This window comes from Mytilus galloprovincialis, chromosome 4 (genome assembly GCF_965363235.1).
Source record: "Mytilus galloprovincialis chromosome 4, xbMytGall1.hap1.1, whole genome shotgun sequence".
Taxonomy (NCBI): domain Eukaryota; kingdom Metazoa; phylum Mollusca; class Bivalvia; order Mytilida; family Mytilidae; genus Mytilus; species Mytilus galloprovincialis.
The window spans coordinates 42,073,506-42,097,536 of NC_134841.1; the positions used below are offsets into that span (position 1 = coordinate 42,073,506).

At 30.6% G+C, this 24,031-nt stretch overlaps 1 protein-coding gene across 4 annotated transcripts in view; it reads right to left on the reverse strand.

Annotated features, from left to right (window-relative positions):
- The window catches only part of LOC143072180 (adipokinetic hormone/corazonin-related peptide receptor variant I-like), a 239,472-nt gene that overhangs the window by 69,234 nt on the left and 146,207 nt on the right, over positions 1 to 24,031 (reverse strand). For 2 of the 4 annotated variants that reach the window (XM_076246999.1, XM_076247001.1), the window contains exon 1: positions 4,734 to 5,485. The exons of the other annotated variants lie outside the window; for them this stretch is intronic. In XM_076246999.1, the coding sequence (XP_076103114.1) occupies positions 4,734 to 5,273 (540 nt within the window). In that variant the 5' untranslated portion in view covers positions 5,274 to 5,485. Of the gene's footprint in view, positions 1 to 4,733; positions 5,486 to 24,031 lie in introns of those variants that run through there. 4 annotated transcript variants of the gene reach the window in all.

Below are 24,031 nucleotides of genomic sequence, written 5' to 3' on the forward strand. Positions count from 1 at the left end.
ACAAAAGAAATATCCTCATTAAAGTTTGCTCAACATGGAAGAGGAGTAACAGGAGACCTACCAAGTACAAATAAAGCAAAACGTTATTTGTGTATATATTATATCTTATTTGTATATTTAGTTGGCTAATGATTGGGGGGAAGTATGATTGTTTCATTTACACCAGCTATACGCGCAGATATTTGAAGACACACATTTTCATTCCTGAATATTACTGATAATATCATCCTTTGAGCCAAATGATCTGCTTTTTCAAAGTATTAGTGCTTAAAGTCAAATGAATTGTGCATAAAGCCTTGATCTGTCACCAAGACGGGATTTTAAATTCCAATATCATATACATTTCAATCAATCAGTCAATGAAAAGACATTATTGTATGAGTCACCCAAAAAACAAGCACACGAATAAGAGGAAAAAGATTGCAATATTTTTTGTATACTTTAATTTATTAAACAGTTACTGTAGTAGTTTTTAAAGTGATTCTGTCGTTGAAAATGAATTATAATACATGCAGATCACACACAATGTTCATTCTAACATTACAAAATGGTTTTTCAATCAAAGTTCTAAAATAAACAAAAAGCAATAACACCAGTTCATAGATGTACAAAATATTGGCAGTTAGGTTGTAATAAATAACAATTACTGTTACAATAAAAACAGCCTGTACAATTTCAGCGATGTTTAAAACACAGCCAATGAATAGTATTATACTCTCGTGGAGAATAAAATAAAAGCGTCTCTGGAAAAAAACAACACTATATATACATCTAGTCGTTTGTCTTTTTTATTGATTGATATGGTCTTCGAACGAAAACAGAATTACAAATCAGAAAAAGAAGAAGCACGATTTATCTAATTTAAAGAATAAATGGATAAAGGTCTAATTGAATTATATAGATTAATACGATAGGGTTAGACATTGGAACCTTATTTAATTGTCATCTTATAAATAGTAGGTTTTCTTGCTAACCTCGATGAACGTACAGAACACTGTAAATATACCAACAATGTTATTTGCTTTCACAAATCAAATCAAGGATATAAGAAACCTTTCAAAACTGATCTTGAATCCATACATGTTTTACGTATATAACACCACTACATTCCTTTTGTTATATAACATTTCCTGGCTAAGTATGAATCGTTGAAATATAGAAGATTTCTTTAATGTTTGGTAAAATGGTAAAAAAGGAACAATCTTATGACGAGACTTACTATCGGAAGTCGGACATTACCTTAACGAGAGGGAAAAAACAACAACAAAGAAATTAACAGAACAACTTTCAGTTTTAAAGAATAGACAGATGTCATAACAATTGTACATCTTTCTAACTTTGCATCATTAAATGAAACAGAAGCTATCCAAGATTTCCCTCCTATACCAGTTCTTCAAAAATATTTGACTTTTTAAATTAGACAAAAACTGACGAGATAAATGGGGAATGCACATGACTAAGTATAACTGGGTAAATTATTTATAGATTACTTGCATTGAACCTTGGTAACCGAATAACAAAAAGTACCTTAAAAGAACATCAAACGTTAAAATCCACTACGAGAGACCTTTAAGCAACATCTTTTTGGTACCCCGACTTCCTCTAACAATACAAAATTGGTTGCAATGATATAGTCAAGAGTTTTGAAAGTGTTTTACACAAAATCAATTTTTCAATCAATCAATCATTTTAAACTCTTGGTTAACACATAGAAAATATAATGTGTACATAAGGTGTGATGACAGAAAATGCTTTTAAATGGAAAAACGGGGAGAATAACGAATTAAAAAATAAATTGCAATGGTTAAAGTACAGCGCTCTGTATTTATAGAATAACAACTCTTAAACGAGTATGAAAGTTGAAATTCTAACTATGATATAGTAGTATCACTTGATGCAACATAAGAACTTATATTCGAAATTTACCAAATTTAACAAAGTTTACCCAAAATGATTAATCGAACTTCCAATCGTATTTTTTACTGCAACTCAAAGTTTATATCGAAGTTTGAATCGAAGTGTAACTCGAAGCGTAACTCGAAGTACAAGTCGAACTCTAGCTCGATCGCGAACGTGACGTATATATCGAAATGAGCTCTCTCTCTCTCTCTCTCTCTCTCTCTCTCTCTCTCTCTCTCTCTCTCTCTCTCTCTCTCTCTGACATATTTCGTATCTATGTATTTTCGCAATTTATATATATAATAGACATATTTCGCATCTATCTATTTTCGCAATTTATATGTATAAAAGTTCAAACATATTTTACTGCAGAAGCAATACATGACAAAAAGATCGATGTATTCCAACAAGAGAAACTCATCGTTTGACATGTTCGTGCTCATTCTTATTGGCGTTATTCTTCTTCAACCGAAGTAATTAATTCGTTCGCAAATGTTCTTTACAATATGTACCGCTATGGAATTGTTATAACACTATACGAAATGGAATTCTTCCGTAGATAATAGAATGCAGACGTCTTTGACGTTTTTTAATATTTATACACTTATTCAAGTAGACAATGCCGAGCACTTATAAATAATAAACTACGATCTGTTTACTAATAGTACTGACTGTCAAATAGCTTATAGAAATTAGATTTTTTTTGTATTGGTCCGAATAATGAATAGACAGGACTTTTGGAAGCTTAACCTAACTTGCACCAAAGTAAAGCTGTTTTTATGTTTTAAATACAAACAAAAGTATCATTAGTTTCGGAAGTCCTTCAATAGCAAAAATTTATTTTGATTCAATATTGCATTTCTTTATAATGTTAGAAATTTTAGAATCATGATTAATTGAATTTATTTAACAAATTCTCAATGCAACTTTGTTTCTTCGAAACTGATATCTATACAACTAAGTGAGATTGACTTCTTTGGAGATGCATCATCGGTAACAGTGAAATTGTACTTTGCACACATAAAATCACAAATAGATATCCCAATCTGTAAAAAGCCAATTCGTGGCAATTTATTTAATGAATTATAGTGTCTAACATACTTTATCGGATGAAGCTAAAAGAAGATATTACATAATTGAAATTCAAAGTCATACAATAATTGGAAATCTTTGATAACTTGTCTTTATAAATTGAGAGATCATATATTATGTATACGAATACATTGACTGTTCTCTTTCATCATTTTTTTTTAATAAGCTTAAGATACCAAGTAATTACAAGTCGCAATACAAAGTACAATGAAAAATCAAACACCAGTCTAGAAAAAGCCATATAGACGGATGTGAAGAACGCAGATCCTACTTTACTAGTCTCATCCGAAAGATTGTTTATAGCAATTAAAATATAGGTGATGAGTCTCATTCTGTGGTGTCAGTAGATAGGAAATGAGGATAGAATTTTGGTTATGAAAATTTGAACAAAATTATACTTGGTCAACACTGATATTAAATAATAGCCAACCACAAGTCAAAGTTATGTCGACCGTAAAACATTCGAATTTATGTTACTAACCTTACCAATAGGAGTCCAGGACCATGTTTAGTAGCTTCTTGTAGGCAGCATTTAATGATTTTGAGATCAAGAAAATAATGATAGAAAACTCAAGGTCTGTGAAAACGTAACAACTGGGAGATACGTACCCTATTTAGATCTGGCTTTAAAGTGCGAATCAGAGCTAGATAAAATATGTTAATCTCCAGAAGCTGATAATTTTGTGAAATACATTTCATTGTATTATTTTGGGGATTTCTGGTCTAGAACTTAAGCATATTTGAAAATTGTTTAAGATTTAAATCGATTTTCTGACTTACTTGAATAAGTTATTTTTTGTTCCCCTTCCCCTTTTGATTTTTTTGTTTGTTCTTAATTATATTGTACCTACATGAAACTAAAGCCTTAGTCGCATATCTCAGTTGAAACTTGAAATTTCGCAGTTCCAAGCTGACATTCTCAAATCAAAGATCAATTAAGAATTAAACCGTAATGTCAAATTTTAAAGAAGAAATTTTGACAATAGAATGCCTTTTTTATCATTCGTAATATGACCACTTGCAATTCAGATGCTCTAATATAAAAATTTTGGTTATTTTCAAAATGAACAATTTGTATAGTGAATGCGATCTTTTCTGTAATGAAATCACGTTACAAAAAGCGAGATTTAAAATTTTGTTAGAAAAAGATTTTATTCTAAGAAATCTGGGAAGGTGCATCCTTTTATGAGATCTTTATGCAAGAAAATGTGAAGAAAGACGAACATTTATTATAAAAAGATACTTGGAATAAAACGAAAATAATTTGTTCCATTCATGTTAATAACTTTGTACTCAAAGACGGACAGACATGATAGGTAATAGGCTTTCATACACCAATGACAAAACATAAAAAAATCCTGTAAAATTTGAAAAATGATACGGTTTAATCATAAGAGAGTTCTATTCCTGTCATCGTACTAGCTAAAGACAATGTTTCCAATTAGAATTGTATTGGAATTATCTTAGGTTTCGAGGCAAATTTTTCATCTTTAAAATTGATATGCTGTCTTATCAAATTATAATGAGTCTCGACATTATGATAACAGCTAGTAATTTTAGAATATATATAAGTAATCGATTTTCTAAGGCTAATATACGAAAGTTATAATTCAAGTGCAGACAAACAAGAAAACACGGTCGTACACTAGTATACCAAAAGCTTAGAAAAGTCTCTTACACATTCTAAAAACTAGATAGATGACAATATGGAAGCCGGTTAATATATACACACTGAAACTTACCTGGGGGAGACTGGCTATGGCCGAGAATATCCAGGCAAGGCTTAACATAATCTTCCCTCTTTTGTCACAGTCATTTAAGCTCAACGGATGGACAATGGCGAAATACCTATCTAAACTTATCACCACAAGAATGAACGACGAAAGATAGAGTCCAAACGTCCGAAAGAACATCATAAAACGGCACATGAAGTCTCCACCTTTCCATGCCACAGTTGCATTCCATGTTATTTCCATCGGTAGTATGACAAATGCTACTATCAGGTCCGCTATGGACAGGTGTAAAATGAACAGATTTACTCTTGATTTAACATGTCGGTTCCTAAACAAAGTTATAAAAACAGTCAAATTTCCACAAGCTCCTATGACAAACAATATAGGGTAGCCAGTTACGGCTACTAAGTTTTCTTCCGTGAAAAGAAGGGCACCTGGTATAGCTTGAGGTTGTTCGAGAGAGGAGGAATTTGTTAAATTATTTGACATATTTTTAATGTCATCCAAATCATATTTTCGAACAGTTTGGTTGAAATCATCACTTTCCATGCCGAGGAAAGTTATTTAGATACATTGTAAAGCATACACGTTAAATCCATTTAAAATATTGCAGCTTTTCTAAAGTTTACTTTTCACGGATAGTTCCAAAGTACCTTTTCAGAATCTCTTGACTATAGAATATTCATTAACAGATTGCTGAAATCTATTTATCGGAAATACCGATCATGTATATTTTTCCAAAAGATTTGATTTAATGAAACAACGGCATTAGAAACACGTCAATGCTTGAAGGCTGTACGAAGTTTCAAATTGGTTGGAAGATAGATCAATGAACCATGCGCATGACAAAATAAAGAATCATATCGAAGTGTTGATAAAGGACAAAATATCCGAATTACCCTTAATTATGTACGAAGGATGAAATCTTGACTTTGATTATACCTTGCAATTAGACCAATTAGACAAAGTGAGATGGTGCTATAAACAGTCAATAATACACTAACATTCAATCAATGTATCATACTAGATTATATATCTTAGACGTAGCTTGAAACAAAAAATAATTCATTGCTCAGACATTTTGAAAAGTATTATCAAAGAACGAAGATATATTAATACGTTAAAGATAATTTCTAGACAATACATATTTGTTTAATTAGATTTATTTTAGTACTGTTATAACCAGGTATTTTGTAAATTTGAACTAATTCTTTTCTTCGAAACTAACGTATTTGTTTATAAATATTAATATTAAATGGTAAAAAAAAAAAAGAATCCAAACACAGGTTTGGGACAAATAAGTATATTTGAATGTGTTAAATAGACCTTTTATAAGTGTATATAGTAAAATAATACAGTTTTGGTATCCCAAGGAATTTAAAGGCTTACAATGACATTTAATCGCTTTTTAAAAATAAAAACAGAATTTTAAATTGTGTGTTTTGTTCCACCATTTATATAATCGTAGTTGAAATAATATTAAGTCGTGACGTAATTGGTTAAGTCATACTCCTTTTTTCGCTCACAAATAGGGGTGGGGGTGAGTTTTTATTGGAAAAACTATCAATAGAGATACCCTGTTTGTCACTTCCCGCCAAACATGTATGACTGTGCTTATCAAGTTAAAGACTTCGTCAGTGGTTGTCTTATGTCTAATCTTAATTATTTGTTATCTAATTTCTCATTTAACAAAATTCGAGAGCTGGCAGTTGATTCTGAATTTCCGTTAGTATCTGTTTTACTCGTTTATTACTTTATAATTTAATTTAGTCTTCTGATTCGCTAACGTTGTTTTGTTTATCAGCTCATAGACGTAATTTTGTCATGTGACCGTGACGTCACGTTTGTTCATGATTTACTCCGGTTTAAATGAAATTTAGAATTAAATTATAAGAAATGACTGTAATATTTTTTCTGTCTATTCGAAATAACATAAAAATGTTGTGCACACTTTAAAATAACCTGATATGCGGTTTATTCAGTGTGCACCAAATGTTTATGTTAGTTCTTCATAGACAAAAACAATTTTACAGTCATTGCTTTTAGAATATGTATAACGGTACATAATTTTTTTACTATAGTTATTTTTTTAAAACATATTTGCTTCATTGATCCAATTGTTTTTATCATTTAATAAGATCACCAAAAGTATTCTAATTATCATGGTTTGGCATGTTTAAGTGTTTATTTCAGTATGTCACGTCCTACTCTTGGGACTGAGTATTTTTTATTCGTATTTTATATCATTATTTAGCAACACTTTTTAAATACTGTTGTATCAGGAGTCAGTTTCACAAAAAAAAAAAACAAAAAAAACCTGACGATTAAAGTTGATCGTAAGTCTTACACAATTCAGTATACCTACAATCAACTTTAGTCGTAAATATTTTTGTGAAACACATTCCAGTATTGTACAATCGAAACGTTATGATGTCATAATTATGTAGATTTTTCGTAGTTTCAAATTGTGTCGACACAAACTACTTCCGGTTATTCCTTGAATGCCAACATCCTTTGATCTACCGACAATTTACCTGTAAAATTATGTTGGCGTTCAAGGAATAGGTGCAAGTAGTTTATTCTTATGTTTGGCTTAAAAAGTATTATATGTTCGGAGATATATTTCACCATGAAAATGAGCTTCTGGAGACTTGAAGTGCATTAGACAGTCCATGTACAGAGAGAGAAGAAACATTATTGCTTTGCTGAATATTTAATACAAGATATGCCAAAAAAAAAGAGAAGAAAATAGAAGCTTTTGCTGATAATTTTTTTAGCCATGCACATATGTTGATGACACAGTGCTGTGATCCCACCATCCGTTTGGGCTGAAACTCTATCTATCAGTAATAGAACAGAAGTATTCCACAGGAATTATTATGAACTGTTTTATGTATTTCATCTTTAAATGTTTGTCTTTTTGGACAATAAAGTGAAGTTACAAGCTACTACATACATTAAATTGGGAAGTAGTAAGGCGGTAAGGAGAAAGTATGTTTCAGAAAAGGAAATATTTGCCGTGTAAACTGCCGGTTCCAAGCCCGAATAAAGGAGGAGGGAAGTGATTTTTCTTCTATAAATGGCGCAATCGTATGTTTTATTTTTGGCGCAAATGATACCATGTAATTTTAAAACAGGTGGCGCAAACGTAGCATTGGACAAAAAAAGTTGTGGCGCAAAAGGACGCATTTTTGGCGCAAACGGATATCTCCCTAGTTATCACCACAAAAGTGCATGCTTATCAAAACAATCATACTAATTAAAGAGATAGGTAAATACAGGTAGCTAAATCTAGTGCTTTGTAGAGTTTCTAGCTAAGAAGTTATCAAATTAACTTAATTATCTTTTAAATTTAATTAATTGTACAACTGAAATCTTCATATAGTTTATATTAACTAATAAAATATTTAAAATGATATGGAACTTAACAATTCTCTTATATCCTTTACTTAGTTTGAAATAATTGTATTAAACTAATATTTCATTATTTTTTTTATATTTCTTATGATATTAACATATTCATTCCAAACATATTTTTTTGATAAAAAGTAATAAAACGTTTTAATTTTCTTTATTTCTTTAAAATTCATAACAATTTTACCCCTGAAATCTACTATTTTTCCTTATGAGAAAGTGATAAAATGTTACATTTCTATAAAGTTCATTAATTATTTTTAACAGTTAAATATTTATAAAAACACCTATTGTTATTATATAAACATCTGTTGAAATACTTTTGTTGGCATTCAAGGAATAGGTAACATATAAAATGTTGGCATTCGAGGAAGACACCTTCCGGTTCTGTTAGAGATTTCTCTTATATATTTTTTTATATTGACGTCATATATTATTTGGTTTGCCTCATTGATTTGATTCGTCATTGCGTTTTGGTTATTTTGGACATCATTTGCGTAAATATGATCAGTCAGACAATAAGTGTATATATTAAATGTTAAGTTGTTTATACTGTTGTGTGATAATTTGATGATTCCAATTCATGATGGCTGACGCGGTCGGTTCAATCTGTCTACTTTATTTTTGTAACTTAAAGGTTGACACATTGGAAACAGACAATGATCGGAATAAGTATTAATCAATTAACTTCAACTCTTAGATTAATACAATCACTTGTTAGACCAGACATACAAAATGACGGTGGACCATATAGCAAAATCAAACGTACTTTATTCATTTGATTTGCACCACGTGTCTTTGTCACTTTAGATTAAACTACATGTACTTCCCTTTGTTTAAGATTGAAAATATAAATTATATCAAATTTAATCCAGTCCTTTTCCTTCATGGATCTAAAACTAATGTGTCATTGACATTGTTATTTACAAAAAGGTTGTGTAATTCTAAGGGAAAATGCTTAAAATCTAAATTAAAACAGGAAAGTTAAAAGTTATCTAACTTTAAAATTCACCCTAGAAGGTGTTTCCCTATATACGGACAAATTTTGAACACCATATCCTTATATCAATATTTCTGTTTTGAATCTTGCTTTTTTAAAGACTTTTCGTTATTTTGTATAGTAATTATACTACGGTTACGCTCTCGATTTTCAAACTAAAAAGGCCGAAAGTTTTAAAATAGACAATGTTACTTAATTTTGTACACGAACATAACTTTAAAACATGTACAAATCACCTGTATTCGGACATAGGAATTGGCATATTGGCATTTTCATTCGGCAAGAGGAAGATATAATCCTGTTGTAATGGCTGTTGTCATGATAAAGAAAATGGCTGCTATACAAATTAGCAATGTACCTCAAATTTTGACATATGCATAGATACCATAAACAAGCTCCGTTGGAAGATGGCCATGATACTGTTTGAATTTAATTTCTTAAACAGATTAATAAAGTACACTTATAAATCACATAACTATTTTTCCATATTTGTATTATAAAAGTGATAGATTTTGTCGACAATAGAATAATAAATACGACAGTTTTTCTTACAGTTTATAAAGTTTAATGGAGTACGTAATATCCGTTAACTATGTCGGTCAATTTGCCTATTCCGTGCTCCTAATGGACATGACTAACTGCCTGCTTAGCGACACCCGATGCATGCCATCAAATTATTAAATAAAATACCCACACATATTGTAAAAACGAATAAAATGGATTATAGATCTCATGCTGATTTCCTGAAGCAAGTTATAAAACATAGGCAGACAACAATTATAATAGGATGTCACTATTTCATAATTGTGTTAAAAAAATGTACTTAGTGTTAAACATCCGATGATTCTAAATGTAATAAAAATGATGTCTGATTGATCAAATGACGTAAGGTCATTCAGTAAAAGGCGTGTGTAATTCAAAGCTTTTCTTTTAGGAAAAGAACAAAATTGTAAAAGAGATACTGGTACATGCATGCATCATAAGTCTAAGATACCATAATCATTAATGTCAAAATAGAAAAAAAAAAAAAAAAAGAAAAAATAATACGACTTGGAAAAAGTCCGTTGGTCAGAATGGCGGAACTTACATTTGTCAAGATAATCGAGAATACATTTAATGAAATGTGTCACTGACAGTTAATAATAGCATGACACAAGTAGTCAATTGCATCTATTTTAAGTAGAAATTGGAGAGTTGCCATGGCCGCATTATTACTTATCAATTGTGCGTCCAATGCTGTCATAATTATAACCGCCAGGTTTGTCAATTGGACATTGTTTATATTTTATATAAAAAAGCTAATTTGTAGAACCATCAGTTGTTTTTTCGAAAATGCGTATTTTTGAAAACATTAAAAGGGATTTGTGGATAAATATTGAATTTCAAATGTTTGTGATATTAAACTAAAACAAAGATTTGCATCTGTTAACACTTTTACATAATCTCTTTTGTGACAAACAATGTCAATATTTCTTGATGTAAAAAAATAAAATCACAAAAAAACTGAACTCCGAGGAAAATTCACAATGAAAAGTCCCTAATCAAACGGCAAAATCAAAAGCTCAAACACATCAAACAAATGGAAAACAACTGAACCATTCATGACGTGGTACATGCCATGGGCTTTTTTCGCGGGAAAATCGCGAAAGACGCAAGGAGCATGTCATTTTAAAATTTCTAAAAATACGATTTGCTTGACCTGTATTGCCTGCCACAAGACTGATGACGCTGAATGGAATGTACACAAAGCAATGGAGGCCGGAAGTGGGATTTTGGGAAGTTCTAGAATTTTTTTAAACATTCGGAAGTCAGGATTGAAACAGGCAGTAGAAAATTGGCATTTTTTTAGCAATAATTGAGAACCACAATGAAAACTTACCTTTAGAAATGTTTTTTTTATTCAAAAGTGCAAAAAAAAAAACGTATTCTGCACTGTATTTCTACGCCGGAAGTAGCATAGTGACGTCAATGCGTAGTTTCCCCGTGTGTAACGTTCAAACACAAATACCTAACGAACTGACAAGATGACCGATTTTAGACTACGGTAGGATATACACTGTAAATATACTGATGAGCCGTAAGGCTCAAAGTTAATAAAGAATTTGAATTTGAATTTGAATGTAGAAAATGGAAGATTAAACCCGGTTATATAGTTAGCTAAACTGCCATTATATTGACAAATATGTGTGAACAAAACAAAGAGACATAATAGTTTAAAATGTCAAAACTAGGGATACAGCAGTCAACATTTTGTTATTAACTTAAGTTAATCAATATATAATACAAACAAATATAGAAACAAACACTTACCATGGCACAATAACACAACGACGGGATGTATATACAGAGAGCATATAATAGGCACATAATAGACATAGCATGTGAGCCAAAAGGAAAGACAAGAGTACAGAAGTAATCATAGATCAATAACACAATGAAGGGATGCATAAGTACAGAGCAATGTCATATGTAACAAATGAATACAAAAAAGTATATATACAAAGCATATTAGCAAAAACGAAAGACAAGGATACACAATTATCGTAGAACAGTAACACCATGATGGGATATATAAGTTCCGAGCCACGTCAATTGGATACAACCAAACACAAACTGAACAGTAAATCAAAGCAATATTCATGAAGTTAAATAAAAGAATACTATTATTAAGATGACAAACAACGTCAGTAATGTAAATTTGTGTATGTTTATTCAGGCATAGATGCATGGATAATTAGTCCCGTAACGCCATGCATCTTAAATTGCAAGTATTTTTAGAACAGAAATAACGGATCGTTTTAATTCTACCTTTCTGGTGTTATTCTCACCAAAAAAAGTTTTTTATTCTAAGAAAATTTGAAATATATGATATTTGGCAACACAAAACAAAGAAGAAATTACAGCTCCTCAGAAAAGAGTATAACAACAATACCGATCACTGAGGAAAAAAAAAGTCAATAACAACTGACAATATCAACAAACAGAACAAGTCGGAAACGACTGTCATATTCCTGACTTGACACAGACATGTTCCGTCATAGCTAGCTAAACTTTCATATCAAATGTAACATATCTATGCATGGTCGTCTGTGCGACAAACATTCCACAGTAAAAAGAATGCATTATTTAATCTACTGATGTTGCTTTTATTTTGTATACTAGGGTCTACTACGACGATATTAAAGTGTAACAATAGCACAACTACCTATATATGTTACACAAGAGACCACTAGTCTGCATGTAATATTTCCATTTGAAGAATAGTTAATCACTAGTTTCTATATTTTTTTGTCACAAGCTAAAATCGGTCAACAAGAGATATCATGGTTATTTGAATCATGTATACGTTTTGTAATCACAGTTCTTAGAACGCTCAGTGATCTAATTATAATTCCTTTTCCAACCAAAACGATACTGTCAGTGTAAGGACATTAACTATGATTGAATACTTTTGAGATATATAACTAGAACAATACGATCCTTTTAGTGATCTGCTTTCACAGCATTTCAAAAGTTCTTTGAGAAAAAGGGGAGAGTAGTTTACAGCGGTAGAAAGATCTGCTTTCAATAATTCAAATCAAGATTCACGAGAAGATAAGTAAGTGAGACATACATAGGATATGAAATGGGGCCCATGGGGACGGAGATAATCTAAAAAGAGAGGTTTGATGTTTTCTGTAATGACGGATATGTCTCTATCAACGCCATTAGCTTGTATAATTTCCTATTTAAATTGTTATCAAAGGTACCAGGTTTATAATGTAACACGTCACACGCGCGTTTCGTCTACATAAGACTCAAGAATGACAAATTTCCTATGTAGAGATTCAAAATAAAAGCATTTTTTTTTAAAGTTCATCAATATTGACCTATCACTCTTTTGACAAGGCATTTCAGTTTTGTCTTTAAAGAGGACGGTCAACTGTCTATAAAATAATTTCAAATGTATTGTAGAATACAGTTGCACCAAATACCCGCTTCCAATATGTTGATAAAAACAGGAATCATTATAATACCAATGTTTCTAGACATGGAAATGCAATTTCAAAAGATTTTTCTTCATAAACTAACTCATCGGTTCAATTCGTTTGAAGTGCTGCCCATTATATTTTTTAATGGTGACGTCAATTGCAAATACATTGTCTTGTCATTTTCCTTTCCTAAATTGATGTGCACTCATTTTTGCGATAAAAATTAAATCTGCAGACGATTGTTACATGTAAGCACTGTCTAACATCAAATAATGTTTGGTCACTTGTACGTTCATAAAATAAAAATAAAAGAACTGACAAATAGTAAAAACCAAGTTTACATGATCATGTTTGTCATGCATAATAGTAATTGGTCGATTATTTTTTATTAGGTGCGATTTCTTGTTTTTTCATATTTTTAACCCGGTCATACAAAAACAAATATTTTTTGTATGTTAAACCAGTACATTACTGACATGAAAGTGAATTCGCACTAGAACTGCTAAATCCAAAGGGTTTAATTGACAGATGTTTCTTAGGACTAATGAAAAAAATAAAAATAAATTAACATTATATACATGAAGTGTATCATTTACTTCACGCAATTATGGGATGTAATCCACTAAATGATTTTCAGTTTGGTGACTATAGATATATTGATAGCTTTTATATCACCGAAATGAAAGATCATACTAAAAACACAATACGTAATGTCTGGTATTTATCATGACATGCATCTAGAAATTGGCTGAAGAGTCGATTGACAGCTAAATATTACACCCTATGAAGAAAGTAAATATTTGAGTTTTCTCTTGCGAACTTGCCATTCCGATGCAGCTGCAATCCCCCCGACACGCCAATGGAGTACATATATTTTAAAATCAATACGCAAACAAACAAAAACAGATTTCTGTGTGTGATTTTTAATATAATAAGACTTTGCTGGTATACAGATGTATACAATTGTCATTCTGCAAATATTTCACGAACGCTTTCACCGTTAAATAACCGCGGCTTTATTCCACATATCGTTGCCACAATTAAACAGTCTTCCCTCGTTTATGAGATCAACGAACGCAACATTTCAATGGATTTTTTCTAGTCATTAACAGCACCGTACATGTACTTAGAGAAAAAAAAGACACAAGTAGTTCACCTAGAGTTTAGGCGTTTTTGTCGATTAATCTTTATTCTTTGCAGTTGTATTTTATTGACTGTTTTTCTTTGGTCATACGCATGTCTATATTTCTGAGACTCTTGGTTCAAAATTGCATATCTTATCTCTTTAATGTTTTTAACAATCATTTACCTCCAGTCTATCAGAAGACAAAACATATTTATTAATCGTATTTTTACCACAATAGACAGTATCCCCTTTGGATTTATTTAAGAATTGAATGTTTCTTTTTGTAACTTCATTGGGGTGTAAAAGCATTGACCGAAGTACATTTTGTATGAAGCGCGGAAGTGCTTCATTCTCAAAATGTGCGAACGGTCAACGCTTTTACAACCCTATGAAGTTACAAAAAGAAGCATTCAATACTTATAATTACATTTTCTTAGCTATGATCATGAAAACACGAATTTTATAATTGTTTTATTTAATTCACCTGTGCACTTTATTGTGGGACCACGTGTTATCATGAATGAAATGTTTTATTGAGTAATGCAATTGCTTAAGGAATAACACGTGATATGCAGTTAGCCAATCAGAATAAAGTATTATAATGAAATATACATCTAATGTAATTATTAAGAAATAAATGTGCACTGAGTTTTATTTTTTGTTGGAATATCTTTATTCTCATGAAGCATACTTCAGCCAAGCGTTTAGTAAGACAAAAGAAAAAGACAGGACAACAAATATATGTTCGATATGTTCTTCGAATTGACTTATCGATTGATGTATATAATTTGCTTTACTGTAAGTACAGTACTTTTTTAATTTAGGGACTCCTTACATTTCGATAGTATATTTTCAAACTGATTGTCATTGATAGCAATTTTAGAACGGTCCTACAATGTTCGAAGAATATCCTAATCCTAAACAAAACAAGGGACAAGCGCATGGTGTATTAGGTCGGAAATAAAAACAACTGAATAGCAAGTTCATGGCAATATAATAGGTAATGAGGTAAGAAAAGATAATTCTAAACCGATTACTTACATCACTACAAACTCAACCATTAAGTCAGCATTGGCATTGAACAAAATCTGTCGTACTTGTGTTTTTGTTTTGTTTAATTACGTAATTCTATAACTGCAATGAAAGTCGATAGTTTGGAAGTCATTGGTGTTAATAACATTATATCGGGGCATTAACCGAAGAAAATATTGTAATTCAGACTGTCAACAAAACTATTGATGTTTCTCAAAATGAATGAACCTAATAGTAAAAGTTTGTTAATAAGATAATATTCAAATGATTTGAATTGCAAAAAATAAAATTCATTGAGGATTTTGTTTTTTTACAGCTAAATGAAACCGGATGACTTTTATGGCTGCCATTGTAAGTAAGGTTGAATTTATAGTAGGAAATACCAATAATTCAAATCTTTATTATCATTTATACTTGATAAGTGTGTAAAAAAATACAAAACCATACTGAAATACATTGGTAAGGATATTTTAAATAATCAATTGAAAAATCGAGCAAATGTACCATGAATCCCTTTCCACAATAAAGTCTCATTTTATTTTTTCTAAAAGGTGTAATATGTACATTTATAATTTCTAACATAATTGTTTTCATATGACAATAGTACATCGATGTTAAAATTTGGTAAGTCGACAAGGAAGCGACAAATCAAGATTAAAACACCAGTAAATGAGCTGGAAAATTTACACTTAAAAGCTTTCTGTTTTTAAAAGGCGTTTTTAAGCATGATTGACCCGTCATCAATATATGCCGACTATTGGAATCTATTCAGTTCCATAATTCCTTAACAGCAAAAGTAGCATTGGAATAGTTACAATCACTTAACCTCCGTTTGTCATCAGTAACAACGTATCAAAATTTGAAAAGCACTGGTAAAACGGTTCATAGTGTACTGCTTTGAATTGCATAAATTGCTATTTCCAATCTACCAAGGACCATAATTCTTACTGAAAACAGGGGCCACAATTTTTGGAAATGTATGAAATCCAAAACGAGCAAATCTCAGACCTTACATTTTATAGTCCATTAAAATAAAACTGTCTATTAATTTTTCATTTGTTGTACAATCAGATAACAGTATTTTCAACCACAAAAGAATTACAACTGCGGCAGTCTTTTGTCTTTTGAAATATTAAACATGCGCTGTGGACATCAACCTCGTCATGGTCTGCGCTCATATACATCCATCAATTCCTGTCACGTCTATCGATAACCTTTCACTCACTACAGAAATTAAGTATTAGACAGCGTTAGAAAACAAATTATCTCAAGGAGATCTCATCCAGAACGTAATTATAGGTATTAATCATTTCCAACATACTGGAAAACAAACAACGAGCAGACAAAGTCAAGGTGTTACAAATTCCAATACAATACATCAAAGAAAACGGATCAACAGATGATTGGTTATTTGAAATACCAGAAGTGGAAATACTAGCAGACGTCAGAGGAAAAGGTAATTTGGAGAAATATTTGGCAAGTCTGATCATGAACCTTGCCGTTTATCTTGACAATCTGAGGCTGTTATTGATTTACATAATCCCTGGAGGACAAGTGAACACAGAACATATACGAATCCCTCAAATTCGATATCAAGGAACATACTAGTATGACAGAAAACCTTCAATGTGCCATGCTATTTTTTAAATCAGAAATCATCTGTTTAAGGCGACATTTTTTTCCTAAACAATCAACAAACAACAGCCATTGAAAGCCTAGTATGTTTTTTATTTAAGTACTAAGTAAGTGTAAATATTCTCTACGGGTCATTTGCACTTTTCTATGATGTATCAATAACATAAGGATATTTTGGTTTGCTCGATTGTCATTAAAAGATGGATTGTTACTCAGAACTTTTCGAGACTAACCATGCAAGTACCTAAGAACAATGTTTGTCTTCTGAGACCAAAAACAAATAAACAAATTTGTAAAAAGATACAGTAGTTAGACCCCTCAGCACTTTAAAACGTGACTCTCCGTATTTTGCAGCATTTTAAATAACCGATAATTGCTAGAAGATCATGCGTCATGTTATTATATAGAATAAAAATAATTTGACGTATCATTTCTTTCAAGGGTTATCATTATCATCTATATGTTCAAGAAGGACAAGATTGTTTCTCTCTAATTGAAGACATTTTTGTCAATAGTCTCATATAACACAACTTAATATTAATGTTAGATAATTAGGATTGCATCCATCAAAAGGAACGAAACGAACCATTGGTAAACTTTTTTGTCACACACTACAGTAATCATTTCATAAATCATAACTTTAAGTTAAACTTTGACGAGCACAATGCCAACTTTTCAATAAAAATTATATTTACAGAATACCTAAATACAAATGTGAAAAAATTCTAAACGTAAACATAATTTAATTATAAGGGCCAGGCAACATATCATACCTGTCGGGTAGACATTTATTTTACATTTTAAAATCATTTGATGTTTGCTTAATCTTATGTGTTCTAATTTAAGTTTTGCTTTGGTCGTTTTTATTTTTGATCATTGTGGTTTTTCTAATATACAATATTGTATTGCCTTTTTGTATCTTCTCTCTATCTATTTTATTTAATACATCAACAAAAGGCAAATTGTTTATACAACATGTTTAAAAACTTCAAAGCGAACCTTATTCTAAACACTAAATTGACCAGAATAAGGTACAATAGCTGACATAAAATTTAACATAAAAACACAATATAACATGTTATTTACATTGATAAGATCTGCTAGAATGATCTGTGAGAACCAGTCGCATTGATCTGTTACAAATATGTAATTAAATCTCATGATCGTATTGTTTACGAGAAAAAACGAGAAAGGTGGCTGACATTAATTACCTTTAAATACCATATTATAGAACACAGAAATTGAATCAGTCATCCAATAGATCCTGCATCAGATTTGACAAACGATGCTAACGGTATGAATTGAATGATTTTCTATCTGGAAAGTCGTAAGATGTCATAGTCTTGTATAGCAGTTACGTGACTTTCTTTTGGATTTAATTGAAATATATGATTTTATCGAATGTAAAAAATGATTTTAAACATTAAAGAAAAAATTTAAGTGGCAAAACTTATTAAAGAATTTACCTAGGTAATTACAAACACAATGATTGAAAAAAGCGATTAATAACTAAAAAAAGATGGAAGTTTTTAGAAGACCTTAACCTTAAACATAAGATGCTGTAAAAATGAAAAGAAAGAAGCTTTAATAAAACGATTTGTAAATGACCTGACAAGTCAATTACCAAAAAAAGAAAGAAGACCATGAAAAGAATATGAACGAAAATGATAGAACCTATGATAAAACTATGTACGATAAAAATAGCTACACAGACACATAGAGAGGCTGTTCTTAGATTATGACCGAAGTTAGAATACGACTATGCTATAAACAATACTCGAAATGTTCAAACAAGATTTACACACATCATCTCAACATGCTCAACATGTCATGTGACCCGATTTACAAGATCATTTTAGTGTTGTCAATACAGATCGGGATGTGCATTTGTTCTATCACGTAGACCATGAAAAGAATATGAACGAAAATGATAGAACCTATGATAAAACTATGTACGATAAAAAAAAAGATGCCTTGAAAGTGCTACACAGACACATAGAGAGGCTGTTCTTAGATTATGACCGAAGTTAGAATACGACTATGCTATAAACAATACTCGAAATGTTCAAACAAGATTTACACACATCATCTCAACATGTCATGTGACCCGATTTACAAGATCATTTTAGTGTTGTCAATACAGATCGGGATGTGCATTTGTTCTATCACGTAGTCTTAGTGCACTTGTGATGTTGTGCAACAAAAACAAAGCCACAATTCGGTAACAAAATACGCCAGTATGATTACAGTCTTATCACATCTAATTTTATTTATAAGTATAACTTTGTACCGTTTTAATACATTGTTATATATATTATGTTTTCAAGTACTATTGAACTTTGCTTGCTTACAATTGCATAAGTATTTTTGTAACTAAAATTTGAATTATATTCACTGTTCGTGCTGTTATGACGCATTTTATTATCTATGGTCTTCCATTGCGGGCTCCTATGGTTTTAATTTCAGTAAAAAGTACAACACGATATTCGTAAATACTGTAATTGAATATAACACAAGTATTAATGTAGTTCTATTGATTCAAGATACCAGCTTATAGAGTACAATGTTAACTGATCCTCATCCCGAAAAGTGTCATTAATGGAATTGATATAATTTCCTAATCAGATGTTCAGTTGTCATGCAGACGTTTTTCAGAATTCGGTCGTCATTCTGTGTTTAATAACTGTACGAGTTAACCTTGTGTTATCTTTACTAAAAAGTTAAAAGTACCCACTGCGCTCGTGTAGTTGTTGGTCTTCAGATAATTTTCTTATTTCCAATAAACCATATATGTAAATTTCACCAAACAAACATAAACAAAGCATGTGTTTGTTTTAAAAAAGGAAAGCTGAAAATAGTAAATATAGTTTTATCATTTCATAAGCAGAATTTATGCCGACGTTAGATTTAAGGAAGTTTGCTACTCTGTTTCAAAATAACAAGCTTTTAAAAGACTATTATAAATTTATAGGATTTTATAGGAACTAAAAAAGTAGAAAAAAATGAATGGTCGTTGCGCTTGTTTTATAGATATAAGCCATTGAAAAATTTGGCTGCCAATAATGCTCTCTTGATTTTTTTTATACATTTAGCATTGTCACCTTTATGAAAAATAATAAGGATAATATAAGATTTTCAAATATGACTTTAAAACCTATAGGTAATAAAATTATGAAAAGAAAAGTAGGGCTTAGTGGGCAAAATTTTTTAATGTTATAAGATGAATAAAACCAGAGGATTCTAAATATCTGACAAAAATTCAAAAACAAGAGGAGCAAACATCCTTAAGTAGATCATCTTAATCAGATTATCAACTCTCTTGAAAATAATTGCTTCACTCATTTATACTTTTGTTGGTATTTTGTATGCTTGCAAAGGGATACTTGGATCACATTTAAATATACCCTTAAAGCAAGAATAAGTTTTCTCCAGACGTTGGTTGTTTGCTTCTACACATTGCAATGATCGAATTGAAAATCTTTAGTTATCTGATATGGGAGGAGATTTATGTTGCATTAAAAAAAATTAAGGTCATCCGATAAGATATGAAGATATCCTTGAAAGATTAAAAACTTCGCATATTGATGTATATCCCAAAACTAATTAGTTTTGTTTACAAACTGTATGTTTTATCATATCCTAGGAGAAATATATTTCTTCGTAACTTTTATCAACTACTTCAAGTTAATTTGAATTTTGTGAAATTAAATCGGCGCAAAAAGGGATAGAATCGGCTTAACGCGAAATAAAGTATGCGCAAAAATAAGTTAGTTAACATTATATAAATAAAGCTAATTTTGTACGAATCAACCTTTTATCTTGACTGTATAAATACAAGTACCCACTACGCTAGTGTTTTATGGGTCTTCAGATAATTTCTTAATTTCCGTTAAACCATATTTGTAAATTTCGACATACAAACACAAAGAAAGCACGTGTTTGTTTTCAACAGGAAACACTAAATATAGAAAGAATATAGTTTTATCAGCAGAATTCATGCAGACGTTAGATTTAAGAAGTTTTATATTTAAATCTGATAATCTGCTCTCGGAACAATAATTACCTTATTCATTTATACATTTGTTGCTATTTTATGTTTGCAAAGGGGTACTTGATCACATGTTATTTTACACTTAACATATAAGTGTTCTCCAGTGTTCAATATATTTGCTACATTGTTCCTCACAATGTAATGATCGAGTTGTAAATCTTTAGTCATCCAATATGGGGAAAGATTTGTTTGCATTTAAAAAAATCTTTTTTCGAAGATATGTTCATCCGATTAGATATAAAAATAACCTTGAAGGATTAAGATGTCAAAGATATATACAAAAACTTGGCATATTGAACTATATTTTCCAACTGATTATAGATATAGAAAGATGTGGTATGAGTGCCAATGAGACAACTCTCCATCCAAATAACAATTTAAAAAAGTAAACCATTACCATTAGGTCAAGGAACGACCTTAAACACGAAGCCTTGGCTCACACTGAAAATGTCACATTGTAAATGTAGCGAAATATATTTTATAATCCAAACCTGTTTTAATTGTACGGGTTAACCTTTTATCTTGAATATAAAGATGAACATACAAACTGCGCTAGTGTTGTGTGTCGTCAGATATTTGTCTTATTAAAAAAGGTAAATCATATTTTGTGAATTTCGTCACAAAACCATAAACAAAGCAAGTGTAATTTCAAACAGGAATAGCAGAAAATAGATATACTATAAATTTATCAATTTATAAGCAGAAGTCATGCAGACTTTGTTTTTTTTTTTTTTTATAAATTTAACTTTACATCGGATTGTCTGCTCTCTTGACAATAATGACTTCACTCATTTATATTTACAAAGGGGTCCTTGAATCACATATATATTTACACTTAACGCATAAGTGTTCGCCAGTTCAGTGTTCAATTGTTTGCTACTAAATATCGAGTCATCTATTATTGGATGAGATCTGATTTGCATATTTAGAAAAAAACAATTATTTGAAGATAAGTTCACTCGATTAGATGTGAAAATAACCTTGAAGGATTAAGATGTCAAAGATATATACAAAAACTTGGCATATTGAACTATATTTTCCAACTGATTATAGATATAGAAAGATGTGGTATGAGTGCCAATGAGACAACTCTCCATCCAAATAACAATTTAAAAAAGTAAACCATTACCATTAGGTCAAGGAACGACCTTAAACACGAAGTCTTGGCTCACACTGAACAGCAAGCTATAAAGGGCCCCCAAAATTACTAATGTAAAACCATTCAAACGGGAAACCAACGATCTAATCAATATATAAAAAAAAACGAGAAACGAGAAACACGTATGAACCACATAAACAGACGACAACTACTGATTAGTTTGTTTTCAAAATGTCACATTGTAAATGTGACGAAATATATTTTATAATCCAAACCTGTTTTAATTGTACGGGTTAACCTTTTATCTTGAATATAAAGATAAACATACAAACTGCGCTAGTGTTGTGTGTCGTCAGATATTTGTCTTATTAAAAAAGGTAAATCATATTTTGTGAATTTCGTCACAAAACCATAAACAAAGCAAGTGTAATTTCAAACAGGAATAGCAGAAAATAGATATACTATAAATTTATCAATTTATAAGCAGAAGTCATGCAGACTTTGTTTTGTTTTTTTTATAAATTTAACTTTACATCGGATTGTCTGCTCTCTTGATAACAATGACTTCACTCATTTATATTTACAAAGGGGTCCTTGAATCACATATATATTTACACTTAACGCATAAGTGTTCGCCAGTTCAGTGTTCAATTGTTTGCTACTAAATATCGAGTCATCTATTATTGGATGAGATCTGATTTGCATATTTAGAAAAACAATTATTTGAAGATAAGTTCATTCGATTAGATATGAAAATAACCTTGAAGGATTAAGATGTCAAAGATATATACAAAAACTTGGAATATTGAATTCATTTCCCAACTGATTAATTTTGTTTACAAAATGTATGTCACATTGTATCCTGGTCGAAATATATTATTTAAGCCAAACTTATTTTATTCTGAATAACCCTTTCACGTTCGACAAATAAATATTTCAAAGGATTATTTTCATACAAACATTAACTCGGTGCTGACAAGGTAGCGTTATAACATAAATTCTAAGAGAGCACACGTTCACTTTTCGTAATGGTCGAATAACTTGAAATTATTCAATGAATCTCCTTTGCAACAATAAAGGTAGACATTTCAGAAGAAAAACAATCTGGGCTGACAGACATCAATACAAATTAAAAATGCCACTTTCGTCTCTCGCTAAATATACGTTTAGTGATATAGTTTCCTCGGGGTGATTTTACAACAAATTTGTTCTTTTTGGTCAAATACAACTCACGAAAGTATACATAACGAACCATAAAACTACAGATACGTTTAGAATAATTCTCTTGTACGTGTTCGTGGATTTTAATCATTTCATAAGTAACTAATATGTATGTCTAAAAAAGGCAATACATTGCAAAATTACGTTTAAGCGGGCGATTATTACAGAGTGCACTTTTCACATTTTATGGGGGAGGGATTATTCGTTCAATAGTCTCTAAAATTGATAACATTATTTCTACTTAACAATAATGTCAACGGTTTTATGCTCCATCAATTTGTAATTAAATATGAAATATATTGTAGAATGACATACAATATATAAAGGCGACCTTAAAATTTCATTCAACTATGATATATTACCAAGCAGCCTTCGGTTAAAGAGAATTTATGGCCAAGATGATTCCTAACTAAAGATTTAAAAACGATTTTGATCATTTTGTTTTTGTAAACTGACCTACTGATTTCAATGAGAAGAATTACCTTCTTGACAGTCCCTTTAGTTTACTTTTTTTGTGTCTATATAGTTTGAAAACTTTTTTCCCGTTGGCTGTAATGTTATCCAAGTTAAAGGCTCAACAAATATTTTTATTTAAGAAAATTAAAATGAACTATGTCGTATTCCAATAAATTTTATCAGAAATAGTAAACAGATTATTATACCTAGTAACTTTTGCCATGTTAATCGATTAACAATGATACCACTATATATACTGACGAATAAAGACAACAGTCATAAACTGCTGTTCAAAAGTTATA